Here is a 25,282-nt window from a genome sequence, read left to right as displayed (position 1 = left end):
AGCTCTATATAGACTTAAACAAGCCCCACGAGCATGGTTTAGTCGCATCGCAGCATATTTCAAAGATGAAGGTTTTGAAACATGCCCAAATGAGCACACGTTGTTTATTAAAAGGGGTGCAGAAGGCAAGGTGATAATTGTGAGTATTTACGTTGATGATTTGATATATACAGGAAATGATGAAGACATGATGAATGGTTTTAAAAACTCAATGATGAGTGTTTTTGATATGACGGATCTGGGAAAGATGCGATTCTTTCTTGGAATAGAAGTTATACAAAGAACAGATGACAATTTTATTTGTCAAAAGAAGTATGCTATAGATGTGCTGAAGCATTTTGGTATGGCAGAAAGTAATCCAGTTAGCAGCCCGATTGTACCAGGTGTCAAACTGAACAAGGATGATCAAGGAGTACAAGTTGATGAATCTTATTACAGGCAAATTATAGGAAGCTTAATGTATCTCACAACAACTCGACCAGATATGATGTTCATTGTAAGTTTGATCAGCCGATTTATGTCTAGGCTCACCGAGTTGCACCTACAAGCTGCCAAAAGAATACTAAGGTATTTGCAAGGCACAACCAACTTTGGTATTCTATACAAAAGGGAAGAGATGGACGAGTTGCGTGCATTTACAGATAGTGACTATGCAGGTGATTTAGAGGATCGAAAGAGCACCTCTGGATATGTTTTTTTAATGAGTTCGGGAGCAGTCTTTTGGTTATCGAAAAAACAGCCTATAGTTACACTATCTACTACAGAGGCAGAATTTATGGCTGCTGCAGGCTGTGCAAGTCAGGCTGTTTGGATGAGAAGGGTCTTGGAAAATTTAGGGCTTGCTCAAAAAGAATGCACCACCATTTGGTGTGACAACAGTTCTACAATCAAATTATCCAAGAATCCAGTAATGCATGGGAGAAGCAAACATATTGATGTCAGGTTCCATTTCCTAAGAGATCTAGTAAATGATGGTATTATTCAGCTGATGCATTGTAGAACTCAAGAGCATATAGCAGATTTGATGACGAAGGCTTTGAAAGTGGAGACATTTCAGAAACTTAGAGAAGAACTGGGAGTGTGCGAAATTGAATAAATAAACTAATTGCTATTGCATTTAGTTTAACAGAGGGATTGATGAAGTTGGTTGCTTAAATTAGGATGTTTACCAAGTCTTTTCTGTTAGAATAAAACTCCTAGTCTATAGAGTTGTCCTAGTTTCTAGGACTGTTGTTCATTAAGTGTAACATATATATGGCTAACACATTATGTTGCTTAAAATGGGCAAATTCTGAGATATAAGCAAATACATATTCTTTAGGTATTACTTGATCTAATGGAGGACAAGCTAATTTTATTGATGGATTCGTAACAAGATTTGGAAGTCCAATATTAAGAATGCTAGAAAACCTACAATGAGGACAAAAAAAAATGATAGTAAAAGCCTAAAAGATGATGTATATTTCATGTTGAAAAAAATTGTATGAAGTTTGAAACATTTACGAAGCTTTTGAGTTTTGACCAAGGAAGCATTTTGATTCAATGAAAAGGATTGAAGACCGAGGTCTTGAAAATCGATCGGAGATGAGTGCATAATATTTAAGTCCCCATGCCAAATTATGAAGTGTTTTTTTTTTTTTTTTGTCTCCAAGAAGTTGGTTGAAACAGCAAGCACAGGATTCATTCAATCTAAATATTATATTTTGGCAAATTAATTACGGCCTTGTAAATTCTCAAACGTGACTTCAGTATGATAAGAGTGTTCAATTTCAAAATCCAAACGTCTATGTTTTTTTTTTTGAATTAATTAATAAATGCCTTGGCCCTTTTTTTCTTGTGCTGAGAAAATCATGAGATAGCTGTGGACAAATAAGATTAAATTAAATTTGAAAGAGCAAAAAATAGAAATGATTAGTTTAACATTTTGTTTCCCTTTTCTTTTCCTTGTGTAGAGCGTCGTAGTAGTGGTAAATTTAACTCTTTTTCTCAAGTTGCAATTTCTTGTAGGGCCCTTGATTTTAACGCTGTCATGTAATAAACGGGGATACAGCTTTGCTTTCATTTACTACATTAGCTTTCAAGATAGATACTATAAGATTTCCTCCTCCATAATAATGACATCTGAGTTTAATAGGGAAGGTGGCAAGAGGGAGCTACACGAAAGTTAGCCTTCAATGGTTCTTAGCCAGGATGGGGACATGGCATTAAAAAATGGGACATAGAAATCTAAATATACAATGAAGTTGGTCCCAATTCCGGCCACCCCACATTCGTCCGGTCGCACAGTCTCTGAGGACTGTGACACCTACCACCATGCAACACGACGGACTTGGGGGTATTATTCATCAAGAGATGATGATCAGAGAATTAAGGTGAGAGCTCTTCCTGCAGATGGTAACAAAGATCGATAGTGTAGGAGTGATGTTTTGCTCATACATTTCGTGGTGCCAGTAAATGATGTTCCAGAATGAAGCTGTGCTAGGTCTCAGCTTATTGATTTCAGCAACTTTGTTTTAAAATTTTGTCCCACATTCCCATTCATGACTTAGTAGGGCTCTAAATGATTAAAAATAAATAAATTATGTTCTTTTATTATGTAATGTACAAAAATGCTCAGTAGCTTATCCATATCTGTTTACTGTATGTTTGATGAAAAGAAAAGGTTGATATAAAATGATTATCAGATTATAAGTTTATAGATCAGATCATAGTTTTTTCTTTATTTTTTATTTTGTTATTTAAATAATAATATATATTATTTATATTGGAATTATTGATATTCACAATATATTAAATCATTAATTTTTAAATAAGATATTTTAAATAATTAATATTTATAATTTATTAAATAAAAAAATTATCGAATTTTGACACACAATGGTTGCGTTTGTTTACTTGCAGCTTTTGTGTTTGCAGTGCAAAAAACACAGTAAGGTGTTTGGTAACACATCAAACTGTGTTTTTTTACTGTAGGACTCACTAAAAAATTGAGTTTGCAACGTAGTTTTTAAGAAGTAGTTTTTACATGTTTTTGTAACTGAGTTTCGTAAAACTCTATTTGTTTTTGCGTTTCAAAAGTGCTTTTGAAAACAATTAATTTTTTTTGTTTTCATATCATTTTGATGCACTGATATCAAAAATAATTTAAAAAAATAAAAAAATAATTATTTTGATGCATTTCCAAGTAAAAAAACACTTTGAAAAGCAACCGTAACCACACAACTATCAAACATTTTATACATGTTTTTTTGTTGCACATAAATCTCAATCATAATTTTTACCAAACACGTATCTAAATCCAACTAACCACATCTAATCACACTTTATTAAAACTTATTTTTTTCAAATCACAACCACAAAAGCTACCTTAAAAACAAACACACTCATTCGAAAACCACACCTTACAAATTTAAGAAGTAAAAAAAAATTATTTGTATCTCTTAAATTTAAAATTTCAAGTGAGTTCTTACCCCCATTGGTTTAAATTTTTTATCAAGTGAATCTTTAACATACATAAATACATTTTTGATCTTGACACTTCAATTCCAAGAAATACTTCTGGTTTAAATTTTTGGTTTTCTTCAATAATTCTAAGATATATTTTTGTTGTGACATAAAAATACATTTTTTTTTATCTTGACACTTCAATTCCAAGAAATACTTCAATTCACCAAGGTATTTCATTTCAAATTCACGGGCAAGATGCTCTTACAGTGCTTTCCTTTCTTCATGATCATTTCTAGTTAGTGACATATTATTAATATACACAATAAGAGTTGTGATTCGTTCTTTATTATGCTTGAAGAAGAGAGTGTGATCATACTTACTTTGATTAAAATTAAAAGACCATATAAAGTTTGTGAACCTTCCAAACCACACTTTACAAGACTATTTCAACCTATATAGGGATTTTCTCAACTTGCAAACCTATTTATTTCCTTCAGTCAACATATTACAACTAGGAGGCAACTCTCTATATATATTTTTTCTTAAAGATCTCTATGTATAAATGCATTCTTTACATCAAATTGATGAAAAGGTCAGTCAAGATTCACCACTAAAGATAGTAGAATACGAACAATATTAATTTTGGGCACCAGTTTGAATGTTTCTATATAATCAACTTCATATGTTTGAGTATATTCTTTGGCAATAAGTCTTGCTTTAAATTGTTCAATGGTTCCATCATCTTTGTATTTAATAGTGAAGACCTACATATATCCAACAGGTATCTTCCATTCAGGTAAATCAGTAACTTGCCACGTTGAATTATTTCAAAGGGACTTCATTTCTTTATTCATCGCCTCTCTTTGTCTGGGATCTTTCAAATCTCCCTACACACTATTAAGAATAACTATAATAGATAATTGATTCACAAATACCTTATTTTTCTTTGACAATCTATAATAGGATACATAGTTGCTTATAGAATACTTAGATTTGGAGTTAAGAAGTGGTTAATTCATAGCTAACTTTAGGTTTTACTTTTATGATTCGATTAGGTAACACTTTTAGGTGAGGTTCAGATTCAAAATTTACTAAAGACTCGAGTATGGAATCGACTTAAAAAGACAATTGGTTAATTGGTACATCGTGAGAAGTGGAAGATGGCTAAGACACCGATGGCACTTTTATTTGATCTTGAACATCTATTTGATCCTGATTCTTGTTCTCCAACAAATGTTGCCCATCTGTACAATCACTCTTGTTATCTATGATGTCATCATCTATTGGATATTCACAACTAGTTTTTAAATTATCACCTTATAATTTGAAATTTTTCTAAAGAATGATGCAAGTCTGCACTTTATCTCTATTCTCCCCCTAAAATAGAGGCTCAAAGGTGGAATAATACATTTCATCTTCATGAAAAACCACATCAAGAGTAACATAAAACTTTCTAGAATGGGATGACAACACTGATACCTTTTCAAAGCAAGTTATTTCTGAAAGGTTTGTGAAGGTGCTCAAAGGCTACACATATAAAAACTTTAAGGAATAAATTTGGTATGGTAGAAGCACTAACAATATTATAATGGACATCAAAAGGAGTACGAAATTTCAGGGAACTATAAGGTATATGATTGATGAGATAGGAAATAGTGGTAATGACTTCTCCCCAACAACTAATAAACAAGTGAGCCCCAAACATGAAAGAACATAAAACTTCAAGAAGGTAATGGTTTTTTTCACACTACTACCTTGTTTTATTAAGAGGAGTAAAGGGAAGTCATCTGATGAACAATATCATATAAATGTAAGTGCTTTTTCGAGTAATAAATTCACCACTATTATCAGTATAAAGAACCTGAATACTAGATTGATATTGAATGGTTGCAGTTTTATGAGATTGTTGAAACATGGAACTAACTTCACTCTTTAATTCCTTTAAGCAAACCCAAGTTATGCGAGTGTAATCATTAAAAAATAAAACAAACCAACGTGCCTCATGCATGAAAGATGTATTTGCAGGCACTCATACAAGGTACATAACTACTATTCATACTAATAAGAAATGAAGAACGACGACTTCAAGTCAATTCATAAATGTCACACTTAAAATCCAAAACTGTTTATTGAGAAAAGAGCTTTGGAAATAATTTCTGTAAATATCCAAAAGATGTATGACCTAAACATCTATTTCACAACTAGATTTCTAAATTCTGAAGTTTGTCAAACATATCAGGTGAAAGAAAGTTAAGCTAACTGATTTGAGCTTGACGATATTAGATCAAGATAGTAGAGCTTCCATCTTCTGGTACCATAACCACTTGTATTTTAAGTTTGAATGTCCTTAAAAATACAAAGGTTAGGATAAAAAATCACAATACAGTTCAAAGTGAGGGTTATTTAAGCAATAAACAATAAGTTATGATTAAAAAGAGGAACAATTAGAACAAAATTCAAATTCAAGTTCTTGGTTAGGGAAATTGAACCTTCTCCAACTACGATAGAGGGAGTACCATTGGCTTTTGACATTATATATTGGTTTGAGTATTTCATGCATTGAATATGATTATTGTCAAAAGTCATGTGATTTCTGGAACTTGAATCAATTATCCATTTACTATGACTAACAAGATCAAAAGTATAAAAATATTATCAATGTTCCAGAAGTAGTAATGAAGAGGAGGCTTCCTTAATAGTGTCGAAACTGGTGAAATGTTCAACCACAACAACAGAAGCATGATGATTTGACTTTGAATTTTGTTTGTGAGGTGCATTGGCAAGATCCCACCATTCTAAATACCCCTATCAATTCATAGCATTGTGACTTAACATGTATGGTTTTACCATAATAACTACACATATGTTCTTGTCGTATAACTCTTATTTCAAAGCTAAGATTTTACAATTTAGATTAGTGATTTTGATTAGTAGTATGATTCGACGAACTATATGTTCGTTCTTGTTTCAGATGTATTTGTGATGTTGAGGCTTGACTTAGCGAGCCACCATAGCAGATGACTCTGAGTGTTTAGATTTACTATTAAGTGCAGCTCGATGAATATAATCACGATGAACATTCATATAAGTTTCTTCAAGAATGAATGTAGGATCTTTCCTAAGAATCTCACCTTAAATTTGTTTGAATTTCATATCTAGTCCATTCAGGAAGATATGCAACCATAATAACTCGACTGATTTTTTATAGGCGACAATATCTTTGAGATCCTTCATTACAATCCTATCAAGATGATCTAACTCTTCAAAGATTTCTACCAGATCTCTATAATAGGTGGAAAGAGGGCAGTCAACCTATTTGTAGAGAATGCTCGTTGATTCAGTATAAAGAGTTGCAATTCATCTAACCCATAATAAAAAGCTTTGGCTAGGGTAGTCTAGATTTCACATGCAATAGACAATCTAAGATAACTTTTTATAATATCCAGTGACATAGTAGTCAACAACCATCCTTTGACCTTTTAATTTTTAGCATACCATTTTGAATTAAAAAAATAAATTCAATAACCTTTCAAGGAGGTGTTATACTTGTAAGATTTTCAAGCTTCTCATGTCTTTTAATGTGCATTTCCATGATTTGGGACTAGACATCATAAACATTAAGTGTGAAACTAGGGTTTTTTTATTGGACGTGAATAACTAGTATAGAGGATGATTTGGGTTTCTAATTAGTCATGGTGCAAAGAATATATGAGAATTTAAGCTTATGATGATATATAAAAAATAATAAGAATTGCTCTAATATTAAGTCAAAACGAAGTTTTAAAGAAAAGACTTCAAAATCCATTTCTCTCCAACTTGATCGATATAAATAGTCGTTGTATATAATTTTAAATCCTATAGTTTAGGATCATAATTGACTAATATAAGGAAACTATAAGTACTGAAATACAATCAAATATTTGCAAGGATTCTAGTGATTCTAGTCTATTTGTACAACTAGTAGTAGAGACCAATTAAGAGTTTGAATGATGGAAAACCAACTTGGAATTAATTACTTTTAATTATTAACATTAATATCTTTAATTCCATGTGAACTAGATTTCATGATTTACCCCAAAAATAAAATTGCATGGCTTTGCATTTCACATGGAACTTGAAGCGTACTAGCATGAAATCCATAGCATTATATATATATATATATATATATATATATATTAGCTTATGCATCCCCATTACATGAAAAAAATAATACTTGAACCAAACTACTTGCAAATTAATTTATCTAACTCATGATTTGACCTTAGTTTGAGTCAAGAAACGAGCCGAGTTTCATAATTATAGCACAATGCTTATTACATTAATTTCTTAATATATGGAAATAGTCAAATAAGACATTATTTATGGGATGCCAAAGGAAGTAAATAATTAATATATAAAGAGTAGTTTATTTTTTGAGGTCCTACTTTTTATACAAGTAAAATTTAAATGATGTTTTCCTAAAGTTTATAGTATAGAATTAAATACAAGTGTCATTCTTAATTAGTCTATATCAAATTGTTTGATTTTTAAATTAATATTTCATTATATGTTATCCAACCTAATTTATTAGTTAGTATTTATTTTTACAAGAATAAAAATCATGGGTGACACTTCGTTGATGCGATCCAAAGCAACACCAAGAGATTTAAAAAGACTAAGAGATTATATGTCATCCAAGAAAGGTCTTAAATCACCTTTTTGCTCTATTAAGTTAATAAAGTACAAGAAATGAAGTCTAATGAAAATTGAGATAAATATAAATAAGGAAGGTCTTAAATCATGTGCATGGATATGGAAGAGATTAAAATAGGAAAGTATTTCTAAGAGCTTTGATGATAAAAAATATATATTTTTTTTTACCCTAAAAACATACACACACTCAATAAAGGTATCAATTACCAAATAAATTTAAAACAATTACATACAATAAATTAATTTGATCATAAATGTCATCTTGTTAATTATAGTAATTTCAACCATTTAAATCTTATACACCACTATTAAAATTTAATGTAAGTCAATAAAATTTACCAATTACATAAAATAGCTACCATTAATATAATTTTACATCAATATTCTAACATGTTTTGTAGGAAAATTCATGACCATTGATCCAGTCATTTCTCCAACCTAAGCTCAAGATCATATATGTAGAATTTAGCATGTTTGTTTCTGTGGTTACTTATAACTTTGAAGAAAACCACAGAAAACAATTGTTTGGTAACAAATAAAACACTATTTAATATTCATGGGCCCTACCTTTATTTGCATTTAAAACGTAGTGTCACTGAAAACAGCTCAAAGCTGCTTCTCCTTTATGTTGCCGTGGAGAGTGAATTTAATTCACTCTTCATTATGGAAACATTCTCCACTGTTCACATGAACAGTGGAAAATGTCTCTACTGTTCCGGCCGGATCGGGTCCGGTCCAAATCTAAATGCATTGAACCAGATCCGACCCAGTAAAAAAAATTAATTTTATTTTTTATTTTTAATTGTGTTTTATTCAAAAAATTAATGTTTAACATTTTTCAATGACACTACATAAATTAAACAGAGATCGCTTGATGACGTAGCATTTGCAGAATTTGATCGCAATTTTAATTTTGTTCCTGATGTTGTTGCGCGCTTAAGAAACTAAAAAACCTGTAATTCTTGTCAGATGTATTTTATATGTGATGGAATTGTGAATAGTTTAATGGAATAATAAAAAATATTTTATATAAATTATTATTTATTTCATGATGTAATAACAGTAGTTAAATCTACAATATTTAAATTAAAAACCATCAATATTAATATATATTTTTTAAAAATTATTTTATAACCTCAATTTGAAAAGCGTTTTTAACCAAATACATTAAATAACTTTTTGTTCAACTTTAATTTCAACCACAGTTTTAACCAAACATATATAAATACCAAATCAACCTCAACCAAAAGTATTTTTTATAAAACAACTTTTTTCAAACCACAACCACAAAAACTACCTATATCAAACACACAAGTCCAATCTTGTCTGGAGTTTTTTCACGACTTCATCAATATATATGTATTTGTATATGAGATAAATGATTTAGATTTTTTATAAAAAAAATTCTCTTTCCCATTTTTTTTAAAAAAGGAGCACACATGATTTTTTTATTTTTTTTTAAATATCACACTTAATAAGTTAAATTATTGAAAACAACATAACCTAGCTAGTAGATTATGTTGCTCCTAACATGTAACTAAAATAAACTCAATGACTCAGTGCTCGATTTGTACTATATTTGAAATTAAATCAACTAAAATTTGAAATTAAATCAACTAAACACAGTAGCTTACTCTTTTGCAGCCGCTATGAGTGGTGCAATCTATCAAAAACTTTCATACAATACCGACACTCGTTAATTACAGTTTAAGTCTCTAATTATTGGGCACTGACATCTGACTTTCTCCCCATATTTTTAATATTTTAATTATGAAATGTTATATTATCAAAGGAAGCCTTGGGTTTAAAGTCATGGCTAGTTTAAGTTCCAAATTATTGGGCACCAACATCTGACTTTATAATTAATGATCAATACAACAATGCCAGAAGAATCAGATTGTGGAATAATCAATGGTGGTTATAAAGGTCTCGTTATCATAACAGTGATAGAGAAAGTAATTAAAGAAAGAAAAGGCAAGGTTACGCACTTATGAATTAAAGCTAAGAATATGAAAGTAATTAATTAAGATATAAAATTAATTAGAAAATTAATTAAAATAGTAAAAAATAACATTTTCTAGGTTTAATTCGAAGGTTTTCTAAACCTAGCTCTTCTGGTTACACAAGTAGACCCTTTTATAGAATTAGATTTATAAAATTATCTAATAAAATTTAATCACAGTCCAATAATCATATTTAAAATTATAATTATTTTATCAAACTGCATGCCGATTCATACCCTTAAAAGTGATTAAACAATTATCTTTCACATTGTAAATATTAAAAAAAAAAATGAGTTGCCTTGGGAGAACATTGCAACCAATTAAAACAAAAAAAAAACCTAAACTTTTCTTTGGGCAAGTGGTACATCGAAAAAAACACCCAATGATTTATTTATAGTGGTTACTGCATGGGCATACCTTGGGTTCATACATGATAACTGCGTCCTAAAAGAATCTCTCTGACATTGGAAAACATAAACCTTGGGTTTGAGGCTGTCCAGAAAAAGCATCTGCAGAATTACTACGTAAAAACAAGAATCTCCACAGTTACATGATTATCATGGCTTCTGGTTCAGCCAACAAAAATCCCATTTGTACTCTCAATCTAGAAACTAGAGAGAGAGAGTTTTGGTTGTTGAGCATGGTAAATGTTGAAAATTGATGGGTGAGAGCAAAGTTTTGTATCCATTTGGAAGAAACATTAATTGACTGTGCTGATAAATACTCATCAATGGTGAAGAAACATTTTACTTTAAATGAAACCGCGCGCAATCCCATACTGAATTTGCATTTACTCCTTCCCAACAATCTCTGCCATATTTTATGTGACCTCTCGAGAAACACCAGAGCCAGAGACATTTAAGAGATTTTCGGACAAATTTTTATGCATCGAAATTAAATCCTTCCCTGCTTAGATCTTAAACAGGACATCTAAGAACTTTTCTTTCTCGTGAGTTCGTCCAAAATTCGAAGCCTTAGACGAAAACGAATAATGTACATAAAAACCCACTTGCCATTTCGGCAAGAACTTAATCTCGAGAGACGTAGAGAAATCAGAAATATTTATGAAAATATGTAGTATATTTTGGAATTTGATATAGATAAAGAAAATTAAATTACATCTTCACCAGAGACACGCAGATGCCGTGTCTGCGCATTGAAAGCTAAGCTTCAATCTTTTTTATATATCAAATATTATTGTAGCAGACAACTTGCTGACTTTGCTCAGCACTCGTCTTCATGACAACCTTCCTCTCTCATTTATTTCTTCCTCCTATCTCTGTTTACAAATTCACAAGCTTATGTTCACTTTGTCGTGTTTAGAAAATGTTGCTGTAAGAGTGTAAGTAATGATACTGTAGCTGTCCATTCATGGTTTTTTTTTTTTTTTTCTTATAGTGCATGTTCATTGAAACATTCTTGAATTTTGTAATTGCTAGCTAGGGCCTCCACATCATGGCAGTAGTCAAGCAAGTGCGTGCTCAATGAAACATTCGTGATTTTTTTCCCTTAACCTTTGTAATTCGTGAACTTCACTAAAATATTTTTCCCCAATTTCTAAAAATTTGAGCTATTATTAAATTTGTGGGACCTGTCGATGAAATCCAATATTTAAAGATTAGATTTTATTAAAATAATTGGTTTTGAGAATAATTCTTTGATAAAGTCAGCACTATTGCTTTCTAAAACAATGAATCTTTTCGATTCATTATGGAGTTGGAATATCTCATTTAAGAATTTTTTTTCCCTTCTAATTTATAAAAATTAATAAAAAGGGCAAATCCTGGGTCATTTAATAAATATGTTGTCTCTTGAAATCTCTTTTCTATTCAAAATTACGGTGTAAAGTTTTTCTCTTTATTTTATTATCTTAATTAAATTAAATTAAATTTACTTAAGCTTGAATTAACTTTGAATTTCGCTTAGATTGATTCTTCTTTTATTCCTTTTCTTTTTTAACTAATTCAATTTAAAAAAGAAATAGCAGTTAGATATATTTAATTATATTTCTAATTTTTTTTCATAGTGGTGCTCATTGACGGCTCAATTCCTTCCTACCCCCAAAGGAGACCTTCTGCGTCTTTCACCTAGGATGCGCAAGATAGGCCCAAATCCAAATACCCAGAACAGTTTTCGAGGGAAAATTGGACATGATGGAAAATTTTGACGAGGAAAGACGAGAGTGTTGGAGGGAAAAAAAACTACTAAATTCATCCATGAATTATTACATTATTTTGGATCAAAAAAATGACTAATTTGGCTATAATATTCAACTCATCCATAATTAAATGATGAACTATTTAATTTTTGTTTTTGCAAAAAACGAAAAGGAAATCCAGGAAAGAGCCATGCACGGTGTTTACTTGCTGCTGTCGAAAACTATGGACTTTGCAACTTCATAATACATGAGAAAGTACAGAAATAGATTGCTTTCTGTGCTACAATGAATGAATGATTTTGATAGCCATTGAATTTTCTTTAACTGTTAATGGAAAAAAGAAAAGAACAGGCTTCTTTAAGGCATTCTTTTCTGGGTGCTGGGATTTTTCGGTGAAACATTCTTCACATCCCTGGCTTTGCAGCACATATTTTGGCTTTAGTTTTCTAATAAAGCCATGGCGGCATTCATGATTCCTTTTCCTCTCAAAAGAAGGGACTCCCCTCTTTTAAAAGTGCTTTCACTGCCTTCTCCAGCCCTGCATTTAAATTTATGGCCATTCATCCTGATTGCTTGTCCTTTCAATCAAATGAAAGAAACGCGCGTGCAAGTGAATCACAGTATTTCATCTGGCATTCTCATTTATCCTTTCATGGAAGACGATAGATTTGAACCTCTCAAGGTGTATATAAACCTAGATATATCCATGGAAATTCATTTTCATGTGTCTCCATAAATGAATATACATGGGTTGCAATGCCCATTATAGCTTTTAACAAAAGTAGCCATTTTTATTTTTATTTTTTGTAAAAAGCATCCTACTAGGCTTGCAATTGATTTAAAATAAGAAAGGTGCTATTGCAACTTTTAAAATTTGAAAGAACAGTGTAAAACAGTGAATACTACAAGAACTTTATGTAATTATAACTTATCCTAAATTTTTTCCATATGGGTATATTACAACAATATTTTTCATAACGGAGAAAATTAATCTAAAATCTAAAATCTTTTTATGAATATACTCTGAAATCTTGAATCGACCTTCCATACCCCACACACCTGTGAAAAATAATCATTCAACCACGTTATTCAATCTAGTTTGGCTCTTAAGCCGTATTGATACATGTCGAGATATTATTTTGATTTAAAAAAAATTAAAATAATATTATTTAAAAAAAATTAAAATCCAAACTAAACCTTAACTAGATTTACTAAATTAACTGGATCAATTTTAAATTAACTTGTTTTTAAAATATATGATTGTTTTTTAAAAAATTAAATTTTTTTTATATTTTAATATACAGCTATAAAAATTATTTAAAAAATTAAATAAAAATAGTTTAAAAATAATTATCACCGCACATTGAAAAAAAAAAAAAAAACACTTGTTTCTTTCCAATAGACGTCCGTTGAGCCGATTTACACAAGGTCACAAGAGATGTATATTCACCCTAAATTTTACAACCAAGCCGTGTTGTTGCAATAAATTCACGTCCTGTTCAGGTGGTCCTATTGATGTCATAAAATATTGTTTTACTCCATGGCCGGGAGGCTGAGCAACCAGTAATGTACAACTACAAGGCAGCCTCTGCCACCTGACATACAGCACATTCAATATGTTTGAAAATATAGTGAAATTTATTTTTTAAAATATTATTTATTTAAAAATATATTAAAATAATATTTTTATTTTTTGAAATTATTTTTAACATAACCAAATCAAAAATATCTAAAAATATAAAAATAATTTAATTTTAAAAAAAACTTTTAAAATACAAAAATAAAATTACCTTTAAATCAAACAACGTCTGCAAAGAATCAAGGGCCTAATTTTCCCATGAATCAATCTAAAGTCCACTCGATCACCATTGACTGTGTATTTCTTCAATCGTTAGCGGCAGTACTTAAAAGTCCAATCATGTTTGTACCCCACCATTTCTCTTTACGTGTGTGTATATATGCCAAACACTTTTCTTTTCCTCTTTATTGAGCAATTGATTGGGATTTGAAATATGCAGAGGGTATTTGGTAGTACAGTAATAATTATTTTTTAAATAATTTTTTATATTAAAATATATATTAATAATTTTTTATTTTAAAAAAATTATTTTTGATATCAACACATCAAAACAATTTAAAATATATAAATCATATTAAATTTTAATAAAAAAAATTTAATTTTTTAAAAACACTATTTACCTGTTATTAATACATTTAGTTAAATATTAATCTCTTAGTTTCATTCAATATCTAGCGAATAAGGAATCATCGAATATAAGAATATAAAGATTATTCCATGTATTATGTGAACTAAATAATCAATCATGATATAATTATATCAATAAGTTACAATAATTAACATAATTCATTATAACAATCGAAGTTATTGAATTCAATCCAGTTATGGGATTATAGGTATTATTTTTATCCACACTAATCAAAATAATATTATTTAAAAAAAAATTAAAGTAGGTTTTGATAAAAAAAATCGAATTACAGGTATTAATTAAAAAGATCAATTATAGGAGTTTAATAACACATGTGACAACAAATTAAACTATTTTAGCAAACATCCACTGAATTTACGAATTCCTTCGAATAGAATCACTCTATCACAATAATGTCAAAAGTATGTAGTGTTCTATGGAATTGATTAATAGTTTTTTTGTCTCCTACATTCGTTGCATTTATTTTAGTCTTATATCATTAATTCAATCTCATCTGTATATATATCAAAAACGATACGGTAAATTAACATATATCATGTTTTCCACACGCTTTTGATGAGACGGAGAACATTTTTCAAATTCACAATAATATAATGAGCTTCATGAACAATCACCGAGCCTTGATTGTTCTTTGAACACAATCTCCATTGCTCTTCATTAACATCCTCATCTTATATATAACCCCCTCCCCCCCCTCTCTCTCCGTCCCTCCCCTAGTTCATCTCCTAATTTTCTTTCTCTAACGGGCACCTTTCCGTTGTTTGTGAGTTTTCACTGTCCCTTTGGCTTTGCATGTGTCATCTTGGGTGTCTGTGCCAAGTTTCTGCAACTATACCTCCCTGAATCCCTTAAGATCGATCACCAGCAACAGAAGGCAAAGGTTAACCTGACTTTCATACAATGAGCTTAAAAGATACCCTTGACGGCGATAGTTTAGTCCCTTTCACATCACCACTTTAGTCTCTATGTTTACTCCTTTTGCGATCCTTTTCTCGATCTTGACAATCTCGAGAAATACTATTTTACTCGCTGTTTTCATGGATGCTATCATCTGCCTCTTGCTATACCACTTCACTCTCTCCGCCCTTGTTTAGCCCTTCATTTTTTTTGCTCACTTTCCCAGAAAAGTACAAGAAAATCAAGTTTTTCTCAAGAAGGAAAAGGTCAAACGTTCGTTCAAAATGACAGAGAGTTTGTCTGATTTTCTTGAAGAAGTACAACCTGAATTTGGCGACACTGCCTTTGATGGAGATGATTTGTTTGCTATTTTTGAGAGTTTAGACAGTGTAACAGATTTCCCTCCGGTAACACCATTAGACGAAGCTGTTGTTAGCTCAAAAGAAAGCGAAGAAACAAGGCAGTTAGTTTCACAAAAGTCTTCATCTTCTAACGCTTTGCATGATTTTGATGAGACCAATAATGAGCTTGAAACTTCTCCAAAAAGCAAGAGACAAAAGATTTCAGCGTCAGCAGCAGCCACAGCTTCTTCAGATCAGGAAGTATATCCAGATGGGCAGCAACGTATGTCTCATATTACAGTGGAACGCAACCGGCGAAAGCAGATGAATGAGCACTTGTCTGTTTTAAGGTCCCTCATGCCTTGCTTCTATGTCAAAAGAGTAAGCTTTTTCACTTGTATTGTTTTTTTGTTTTCTTTAGGTGTTCTCCTCCATCTGTTCGTAGTGTTTTTTCCACTCTTTTATTTCTTATTGTTCTACTATATATGCGTAGGGAGACCAAGCATCAATAATAGGAGGAGTTGTTGATTACATCAATGAGTTGCAGCAAGTTCTACAATCACTTGAAGCCAAGAAGAAAAGGAAAGTTTATAGTGAAGTTCTTAGCCCTAGGATTGTTTCAAGTCCAAGACCTTCACCACTTAGCCCTAGAAAACCCCCACTAAGTCCTAGACTTAATTTGCCCATGAGCCCAAGAACTCCACAACCATGTAGTCCTTACAAGCCAAGATTGCAACAAGGTTACATTTCTCCTACCTTGGCTAATTCACTTGAATCATCTCCATCTCCATCTTCTTCCTCCTCCATTAATGACAACATTAACGAACTCGTCGCGAATTCCAAGTCAGCAATTGCAGATGTCGAGGTTAAATTCTCAGGCCCAAATGTTCTATTGAAGACTGTATCTCCTCAGATTCCTGGTCAGGCTGTGAAAATAATTTCTGCCCTTGAAGACCTTGCCCTCGAGATTCTACATGTGAGCATTAGCATAGTAGATCATGAAACTATGCTCAACTCCTTCACAATCAAGGTAAAGGATGTCAGTTCCCCTAGATTTAGTTTTCTTGCACCAATTTAATTGTCATTCGATTTATAAGAGCAAAATAATAATTAATGGAGAAGAAAAGAAAAAGGGAATTTATGCACCAAGTAGGCCTCTTAAATTAATGGTAGGAAGACAGACATACCTACTCCTGATCTCGTCATGTAGTTTTGTTTTCTCTCTACCTCTCTCTTGTTAGCGGAAGAAGAGGAAAAAAGTTCGAGCCCAAACGTACATGGAATGTCACCACATGATTATTACATGTCCATGGATAGAATGCTAATTTTATTTTCTTTTTATTAATGGTTCAATTTTCTTGGCCAAAATAATTAAACAATATTACAAATTAGCTGCACCTCAAAATTAATGGTAGATTAGCACTGAAAAGGACATGACAATTCACTAATTAATTGTGGGATTAATTTATGTACAAATAGTAAATATGATTGTAGTTGTAATAGTAATTGCATGTCAATTTGTCAAAAAGCACCTCATTGCACCATACACGTGCTGATTTTGAAGTTCATTGCATGTCTCTCGATGTCCGCATCATTAGCTGAAAACTAGGGAGTTTTTTTTTAAAAAAATGACATTGCATGGTAAAATTTTTAGAGAATGTTACGGGTGAGAAAAATATTTAGAAAATAATATAGTTTAAATATAATTATATTTTTGAATATCGATTATGTATACAATTATTATTTTTAATGGTGATTATTTAGTCATGTTAATGATAAAAAAATAGGGAATAAAATGATGTAGCAAGAAAGAAAAATAAAAGAAAAAAATAAAAATAAAAAATGATTCATCGGGGACATATCATTGATCTATTTTTTACACACTCAGTATCATAAAAAAAATTTCAACGAGATGATTCTAACTATACTTGGAAAGATCACCAAACAAGATTTTGATTAACCTGTAAATTAACTATAAATCAGTTATGACCTCGTTTGGTGATCTTTTAATATTTGATCAGAATTGTCTCATTGAAATTTTTCTAACAATACTGAGTGTGTAAAAAACAGATCCATGATGTGTCCCTGATGAATCATTCTTTATTTTATATTTTTTCTTTCATTTCTCTCTTTTGCCTATTTCTTTATTTTTATCTTTTGATCATTAACATGACTAAATAATCGCTATTAAAAATAATAATCATGTAAAAAACAGAGCCCCAATATATTTTTGGTAACGTATTCTTTCTTTTTTTTTTTTCTTCTCTATTTCTTTTCCATACCACATTAACTTCTCTATAAGGTTGAAGGACTTATAAATTTTGAAATAGCTGTTATTTTCAGTAATAATTATATTCAAATTATGTTATTTTTTAATATGCGTTGTTTTTTCAAAAAAAAATTATTATTGATCTATGATATAAAGATAAAAGACCCGAAAATAGGGTATCTTTGCAGCCATTTGTCTTCACTGAGTTCGAATTCACTAAGGATTTGTTTTTGGCTCCTTTTTGCGCATTTAAATTTAGATTTACAGTAGCAATAGTTTATTGAAGCTAGTGATTGAAAGTTACTGCTCTCTTGACAGATTGGAATTGAATGCCAACTAAGCGCTGAGGAACTTGCTCAACAAATTCAGCTAACATTCTGCTAACTATCCCCCAAGTCCGAACCTAACAACTCTTCTGCTTCTTTATGGAAGGCATTTACTAGCATTCCTGCATAATTTAATTAATGTAGTTGTAGAGGAGTCATGTCTCGTTGTAGCTGGCTAGCTAGATAGCCAGGAAGGCCCTTGTATTCCTGAGCATTCTCTCAATTTCTCAAGCTTAATTTATTTCATTGTATGGATTCAATTTCCATTTCATGATCAATCAAATTGCTTGTCTCTCGAGTGCCTATTCACCAATGTGTCAATGCTTCTCTTGCCCATCATGCTTTTAACAATAAATGAAGAATTATAGTCAAATTAATTATCCGATTTTCTTGAAATGGAAATCCAATGTTAAGTTGGTGATCACCGGTGATAGAACTCTTGAGCATGCTTTTTTCTTTTTCTTTTTTGATAAATTACATGCATGAACAAGAGGATTTGAATTGTTTTCAGAATCAACATATTCTACATAGGATCTCTTGCATACTCTGATGGGAATTTGAAGCTTGATATTAAAGTTGAGGGGACGTTGCCATATAAAGATTTCAATTTCAAACCCCAATTTCATTCAATTCATTCAGATGTTAAAAGGGGTAGCATAAAGTGAAAGTATAAATATATATCATCCTCTATTTTTTAAAAACAAATGAGACTAAATTGGTTGCACATGTTATCCTACAGGTCGGATTAAATATTTTTTTACATAAAAAAGGAATGCTCGGGTGTTGTCAATATATTTCTAAAAAGCAAAAAAAAAAACCTCAACTCAAGTCATAGACCTAATTAATAAAAACAAAACAATCAATCAGTAAATCAACTGAACTAAAAGAAAATTGATCATAATGACATGCAAAAAAAAAAGAAGAAGCATGCCCATAATTTAAAAAAGATTTCTTGTTAATATTCGCAAAAAAGTTCATAGAATCTTACATGATAATAATGTGAAAATTAAATAAAATAAAATTAAATAATATCTAAAATACAATTTTAATTCATCTAAGAATAAGAAAAATATGTCAATAAATAAAATATTAAAGGATAGAATTAAAAAAATATTAAAATTAAAAAACAATCCCAAAAAATAACTGAATCAAGTCAGGTTATCATGTCAAATTTATGACTTAGGTCATTAGAACAAAATAACCCTGTAGAAAAAAAATGAAAAACATTTTTGAATCTCAATTCCTAGTCAACTCATTGTTGAAAGATGAAATTAAAAAGAAATTATTTTAAAAAAATTGATGAAAAAAAATCGAGCTAACTCTTATTAGCCTGCCAAACTAATGATCCAAGTCGTGAGATCAAAATAACCTCATAAAAAATATATTAAGAAAAATTACAAAACTCAATTATCAGGTAACCCAATATAAAATGATGTGATAGAAAAAAAATCAATTAACAGAAAGGATAAAAAAAAAAACAAAATAACCCTAGTAAACTTTACTCCTAGAAGTATATTAAACATTTTTTTCTCAATTAGTTTGATGTAATTTATTTCTAATTAGTATTAATTTGATTTTTATTCAATTTTTTCAATGTGTTAACTCACCAAAACACTCATTTGAATAGCATCATGCATTTAGGGAGCTGGCCCCGGTCCTGGTCCCCTATAATCTTAGATGGAGATTGAAGGGAAGCTAGCAGGAAATTGCATGAATGCCTTAACGGAGGCATGGACCACAGGAAAGTCTTGCTTTCTTTTGAAATTGCAATTTGAAGCAGACAATTTATTGTTCTGTTCATATTTGTTTTGTTTGAAAGAAACCAGACAGAGATGTGTTGTCATCGGAGTGTAATTAGGTTGGTGGGTCTAGTCATCGTTGAGGCTTTCCCGACCTCTAAGCTTGGAGCCTGGGCCTTGTCCGAATGCTCTTTCTTGCTAACAGATCTTTTCATAGTATAAAACATCTTAGTCAATAATGGACCCAATGGCACTCCAAACTCCAAAGATGTAATACGTTAGACTTGTTCTTGTTCCATTGTTCTTAATTACCTAAGCTCCTTATGGCTCGTCCAGGGGGATAAAAGAAGGCCAGTCCTTTACGCCTCTATGAAAATTGGGGATTTCTATTTGGACCCAAATTCGTTTTGTCCTGTAAGCTGGAGGTTTAACTCCCATAAAAAGAGAATGTCTAAAAGTATATCATAACTAGAGTGTTTAGACTGCCGTAGCTTATGCTTTAAAATATGTTTTAAAAATATATTTTTTTAATATTTGTTTATGGTTTTAACATGATGATATGAAAGTTTGAAAAAAAAATACTCCGAAAAAATCATTTCAATATATTTTCAAGTGGAAAGCTATAAAACACATACATTGCACCATAATATTATTTCCCTGTAATTTATTAAACTTATTTATTAATCCCTGTAGGGTTAAAAAACCATGTGTTTAATCCTTATTTCTTCATACTTTTAATAATTTACTCCCTCCATCGACCCAATTACTTTTTCAAATTTTGTTTTTTGAAAATTAGAATAAAGAAAAGAGAAGTAATGATATGGGGAATTATGATTAGAAAACAAGGTATTGTGAAGAAAAAAAAGGTATTATATCAGGATGATTTAAATTACATGGGCTAATTTAATTATGAGTTTTTTTTTTTGTAAAATATAGGGATTAAATGATAATTAACTCTAAATTTAAATTGTAAAATATTATATGTGATCGGTATAAAATAGATTGATTTATTTACCTATTGTGGATTTTTATAATTAAATACCAAAGAACAAATACCAAATTATTTACACTGCATAGAATTAAAATCTTTAAATAACTGTCTCACATAATGAAATCAATAAACAATTCTATATATATTTAGTGTGTTTTTGGTAGTGTTACAGGGTATTTTTAAAAAAAATATTTTTTATTTAAAATAAATTTTTTGTTTGTGTTATGAACACATGAAAACCATCAAAAAAATATATTATAAAAAATTTATCAATTTAAGATTTTTTCAAACAAAATATATTTTTAAAATTCATCTAAATACCGTTTAAAACACAAAATCAAATGTAGCTTTAACTAAATGATGCAGCAGACCTTGATAAAGGGTGACAAAAGCCCCAAAAAAATTATCCAATAAAACTATTTCTATCCATGTTGGCTCGATCAAAACAATACAATTATTAGTATTCCAAGGAAAGTAATACAACTAACTTGTGAAGATTACAAAAAATGTTACAAACAATTTTCTTGAAGACATAGCTCTAGCAAACTATTTAGGTCATGTTTGTTTACTAGAAAGTAGTTTCTTTTTAGAAAGTAAATTATTTTCTGATATTTGACAGTGTAATAAAAAATAAGTTGGAAAACAATTTCTAGTGTTTGGTTATGTCATGAAAAATAAGTTAGAAAATAACTTATTAATTTTTTATTTTTCTCAAATTTATTAAAATAATGAGAAACAAATCTTACAAATTAAAAAGGTAAATGAGAATGAAATTGAAAAAAATATAATTTCATAAATTATCTAAAAAAAATAAATAATAATCAAAATAATAGAGATCAAATCTAAAAAAAAATGAAAGATGAAGAAATTAAAATAATAATAATTAACATTTCATAAATTATTTCAAATAAAATAAGTAACAATCAAAAGAATGAGGATCAAATTTGATACATAAAAAATTTCAATAAAAAATGATAAGGGAAAAGCAAATAACATTTATAAAAATGAGGACCAAAATTAATATAAAAATTAAATTTTAAAAGATAAAATTGAAAAATAAATATTCAAAATAAAATATATATAGCAATCAAAAGTTTGAGGACCAAATTTGATATAAACAACAAATAATATGATATTTCTAAATTTTTCACAACTTTCAGAAAGTGTTTTTCGCTTAAATTTTCTAGAAAAACACTTTTTTGGAAACAAGCCAAATTTTCCTTTAACTGGAAAATATTTTCTGTTGGCCAACTTTTTTAATAACAAACAAACACAAAAAAATTTGAAAAATAATTTTTTAAAAAATGAATTTAAAGAAACAAGCATATTCTTAATCACATAAAGATTCTCTTTCACTCTCTTGTATTAATTAGTACAAACTGTGACCACTCACCAGGTGCAAGTGGCCTAAGTAATGAAGATTCTTATGCTATCTTCACTTTATTTAATCCCCACCTTAATGGACCTAAGAGAGGAATCCTGAATTATCAAATGTAAAGTTGGGATCAAAGTTAACATTCCCAAATGGGAAATCCAGTCCAACAGTAGGAGAGGTAGTAGTTGAAGCAGCAGCAGAGATGATATCAGTAAGCTCAGACTCAGAACTTTGAAAATTCTTGTTCCCTCCAAAGCTATGTTGCATCTCATTTGGAGACACAGAATAATAGTTTGTGACAGAATCTGAAGGAGATATAAATGGTGGTGAGAAATTCCCCACGAAACTGTTTTCTACCATAGAAGGAGGAAACAAGGAATTATTTTCAGGTTTGACAGTGGATGTTGAAGGGAATTGGAATGTATTAGTTGGAAAAGATTGATGATCATGAGAGTCTAAGTCTTCCGTCATGACTTTAAGTCCTCTGCGAAAGTTCGAGAGTAGTTCTTGTGTATGTGGATTGTTTTCTTGGCAGGGTTGGTTTTGTTGAGGCTCTATGGTGATATTAGTGCCAGGTCCTTGATTTTCTCGGAGTTGTGTGAGAGGAAGCAAATTAGAGGCTTGAGCGCACGTATGCCTTCCACGGTAGGTAATTTCAAAAATGGTTGGATCTTCATTGGACCTTTGCACTTGCTTTGTGGCTAAACAACCTTGGACATTGCGATGAGTGCATCTATAATAGCCTCTGCAAGCACAAAGAATCGTTTTGTTATGATAAAGTGCAGAAAAGATCATGAGAGCATATGATGTAATTATTAAAGATTAATTCATAATCATGGGATGCAATTTCATGATGGAAGAAAAAGGAACTCTAGCTAGTATAATCAGATATTGCCACCTGTTATGGTACAATTCTAGCTCAGTAGTGTGAAATAATGGACTAATTGATGTAAGCAAGTGCTGAAGTGTAGCTGCTTGGAAATTAAAGAAACAAGCCTGTGGGCCTCAAGTTCGAGGAAAGAAAAAAAGCGAAAGAAAGCTACTTTGAGCTATACTATTAGGAGGGGATTGGCCATAGAAAGCACTCTCCGGCGATGTATGACCTGAAGAGGAAAAGGAGAACGATTTTATGCTCCATAACTATGGAGAGTCAACCGGCCAGTTATTCTATTCCATCCTTTTAAAAAGAAAAGAACTCTAATACAATACATTCATACAAAATTTTACCCCGAGAACACACAATAAATCCAATACATGAAAGAATTGGATCTATCGGCAGCATTGTAATGTCAGAGGAATCATTACTGCTGGGCATCGAAAGAGATAGACGTCTATTCGTAAAATTGATTCATGACGTGAGGCGAAAGATGCATATATGCTCCATTACTAAGGAGAGTCACAAACTTGTACGAGAAAGGGACTTGCTATGATTTGCATGTGGATCTAAAAGAAAGTCATTTAGCACTCTTTCTATGTGCACAAAGAAACCCATTTTAGAATTCATAATTCTAAGAAGGATAAATTAAGGATACCCACCTTGGATATTTGGCTCCAAGAATGGCTTTCTGCCCATACTTTCTCCAGCTAAATCCATCATCGAGAGGCCCTTCCAGTCCCATTCCTGGGTTAACTCTCACTTGCTTTGTCCATCTCGGCATGCTCTTTCTGCAATCAATTAACAATCCAAAAATCACAATCTTGCAATGCAAAAAAAACACTTCATGGACAAAACATTAAATAGGCTAGCTCATAAATATGATACAAATATCTATCTACCTTGAACTAGAGCCATAATCTATTTGCCTCTGGTCCCTCGTATCACGGTCAGAGTCTTCACTCCGAGGACTTCCACTATGCGACGGAGGCGATTCAGAATTTCTAATCGTAATCCCTCCAACTGGATGCAGCTCTCCCACTAAGCTAGTACCAAAATTTAGCATCGAAAGCGCCTTTTCATAGGAAGTTAAGATCTTCTGGACCAATACTTCACGGGTTTCTCTTGAAGAAGATGGCACGTTGAGATGAATTTGAAGTTGCTTTGCAAGCTCCATCCCTAGCGTTAGTTCCTCTACAAGATTCTTTTGCTCCCAGTCTCCCATGTTAGCCATTTATAGCGGCAGCAAAATATTAAACAAAGATGACTTGCCTAGGTAGATTAGCTAGTTATATATCTAGTACGGCTGCTAAAATATTCAAGTTAAAGAGAGAGAAAAACTCTTGTTCATATTCTAGGAAATAAAATAGCAGGTAAGGATATATGAAGCTGATAGAATGAACAACAAGAAGCCAATAAGAAACATGGGTGCAAAAAACAAAAACAAAGAAAGAAAGAGCCGAGTTTGGCAATATTGGACACAAAATCTGAAGCTAATGATGCGATGAAAAGGCTAAAGCTTGAACTCTGGCTAAAACTAAAATAAGATAAAGAACTCAGGAAAGTTGTTAATATGATATAGTTTAATGTTGCTTGTTGATCTTGAAAGGGCTAAGTCGATCTGATGAAGATAAAAAAAAAAGGCTGAGGTGGGAAGGGAAGAGGTGGGCTAGAGATTTAAGGGAAGGCTAATTCTGAAGGAAGGGTAAGGGAGAAGTTTGACTGAGGAAATTGAAAAGCAACTTTCTTCGTTAAGACTGGTCGTTGGTCATAAGAAATCTGATTCAAAGAACAAGGAAAGTCCAACTGCTGACCATTTCATCACACAATTTATTACTTCTAGTAGTCTACTTCCTTTTTTTTTCCCTCTGGGCCAGCTACAAGATCTTAATTTATACGACAATCTGTTCCATGCAATAATTTGTAAACGTGCCAGCCGATA

The 25,282-nt window shown here is 31.1% G+C and overlaps 2 protein-coding genes across 2 annotated transcripts; one reads left to right on the top strand and one right to left on the bottom strand.

Annotated features, from left to right (window-relative positions):
• Positions 1-15,081: 15,081 nt before the first annotated feature.
• On the top strand, positions 15,082-18,674 carry LOC133677777 (transcription factor SPEECHLESS-like). The gene is made up of 3 exons (XM_062099898.1): positions 15,082-16,147; positions 16,260-16,796; positions 18,354-18,674. Exons 1-3 carry the CDS (start codon positions 15,710-15,712, stop codon positions 18,417-18,419), a joined length of 1,041 nt encoding a protein of 346 aa, XP_061955882.1. The 5' UTR covers positions 15,082-15,709; the 3' UTR covers positions 18,420-18,674.
• Positions 18,675-22,418: 3,744 nt separating this feature from the next.
• Positions 22,419-25,032, bottom strand: LOC133678461 (probable WRKY transcription factor 30). Its single transcript, XM_062100755.1, has 3 exons — positions 24,243-25,032; positions 24,003-24,131; positions 22,419-23,211 (listed from the first exon to the last, which is right to left on the bottom strand). Exons 1-3 carry the CDS (start codon positions 24,572-24,574, stop codon positions 22,557-22,559), a joined length of 1,116 nt encoding a protein of 371 aa, XP_061956739.1. The 5' UTR covers positions 24,575-25,032; the 3' UTR covers positions 22,419-22,556.
• Between the last annotated feature and the right edge of the window lie 250 nt (positions 25,033-25,282).

The sequence above is a fragment of the Populus nigra genome, chromosome 18, assembly GCF_951802175.1.
Source record: "Populus nigra chromosome 18, ddPopNigr1.1, whole genome shotgun sequence".
NCBI classification, from domain to species: domain Eukaryota; kingdom Viridiplantae; phylum Streptophyta; class Magnoliopsida; order Malpighiales; family Salicaceae; genus Populus; species Populus nigra.
Note: the sequence above shows the minus strand (reverse complement) of the source record. Positions and strands in the feature narration are given on the sequence as shown.

Excerpts from the sequence above, each read along its gene's own strand:
- LOC133677777 (XM_062099898.1), top strand. The coding sequence starts at position 15,710 with ATGACAGAGAGTTTGTCTGATTTTCTTGAAGAAGTACAACCTGAATTT. Across the intron at positions 16,148-16,259 it reads CTTGCTTCTATGTCAAAAGA|GGAGACCAAGCATCAATAAT; the intron begins GTAAGCTTTTTC and ends ATATATGCGTAG. Across the intron at positions 16,797-18,353 it reads TCAACTCCTTCACAATCAAG|ATTGGAATTGAATGCCAACT; the intron begins GTAAAGGATGTC and ends CTCTCTTGACAG.
- LOC133678461 (XM_062100755.1), bottom strand. The coding sequence starts at position 24,574 with ATGGCTAACATGGGAGACTGGGAGCAAAAGAATCTTGTAGAGGAACTA. Across the intron at positions 24,132-24,242 it reads GATTATGGCTCTAGTTCAAG|AAAGAGCATGCCGAGATGGA; the intron begins GTAGATAGATAT and ends AATTGATTGCAG. Across the intron at positions 23,212-24,002 it reads CTTGGAGCCAAATATCCAAG|AGGCTATTATAGATGCACTC; the intron begins GTGGGTATCCTT and ends TTGTGCTTGCAG.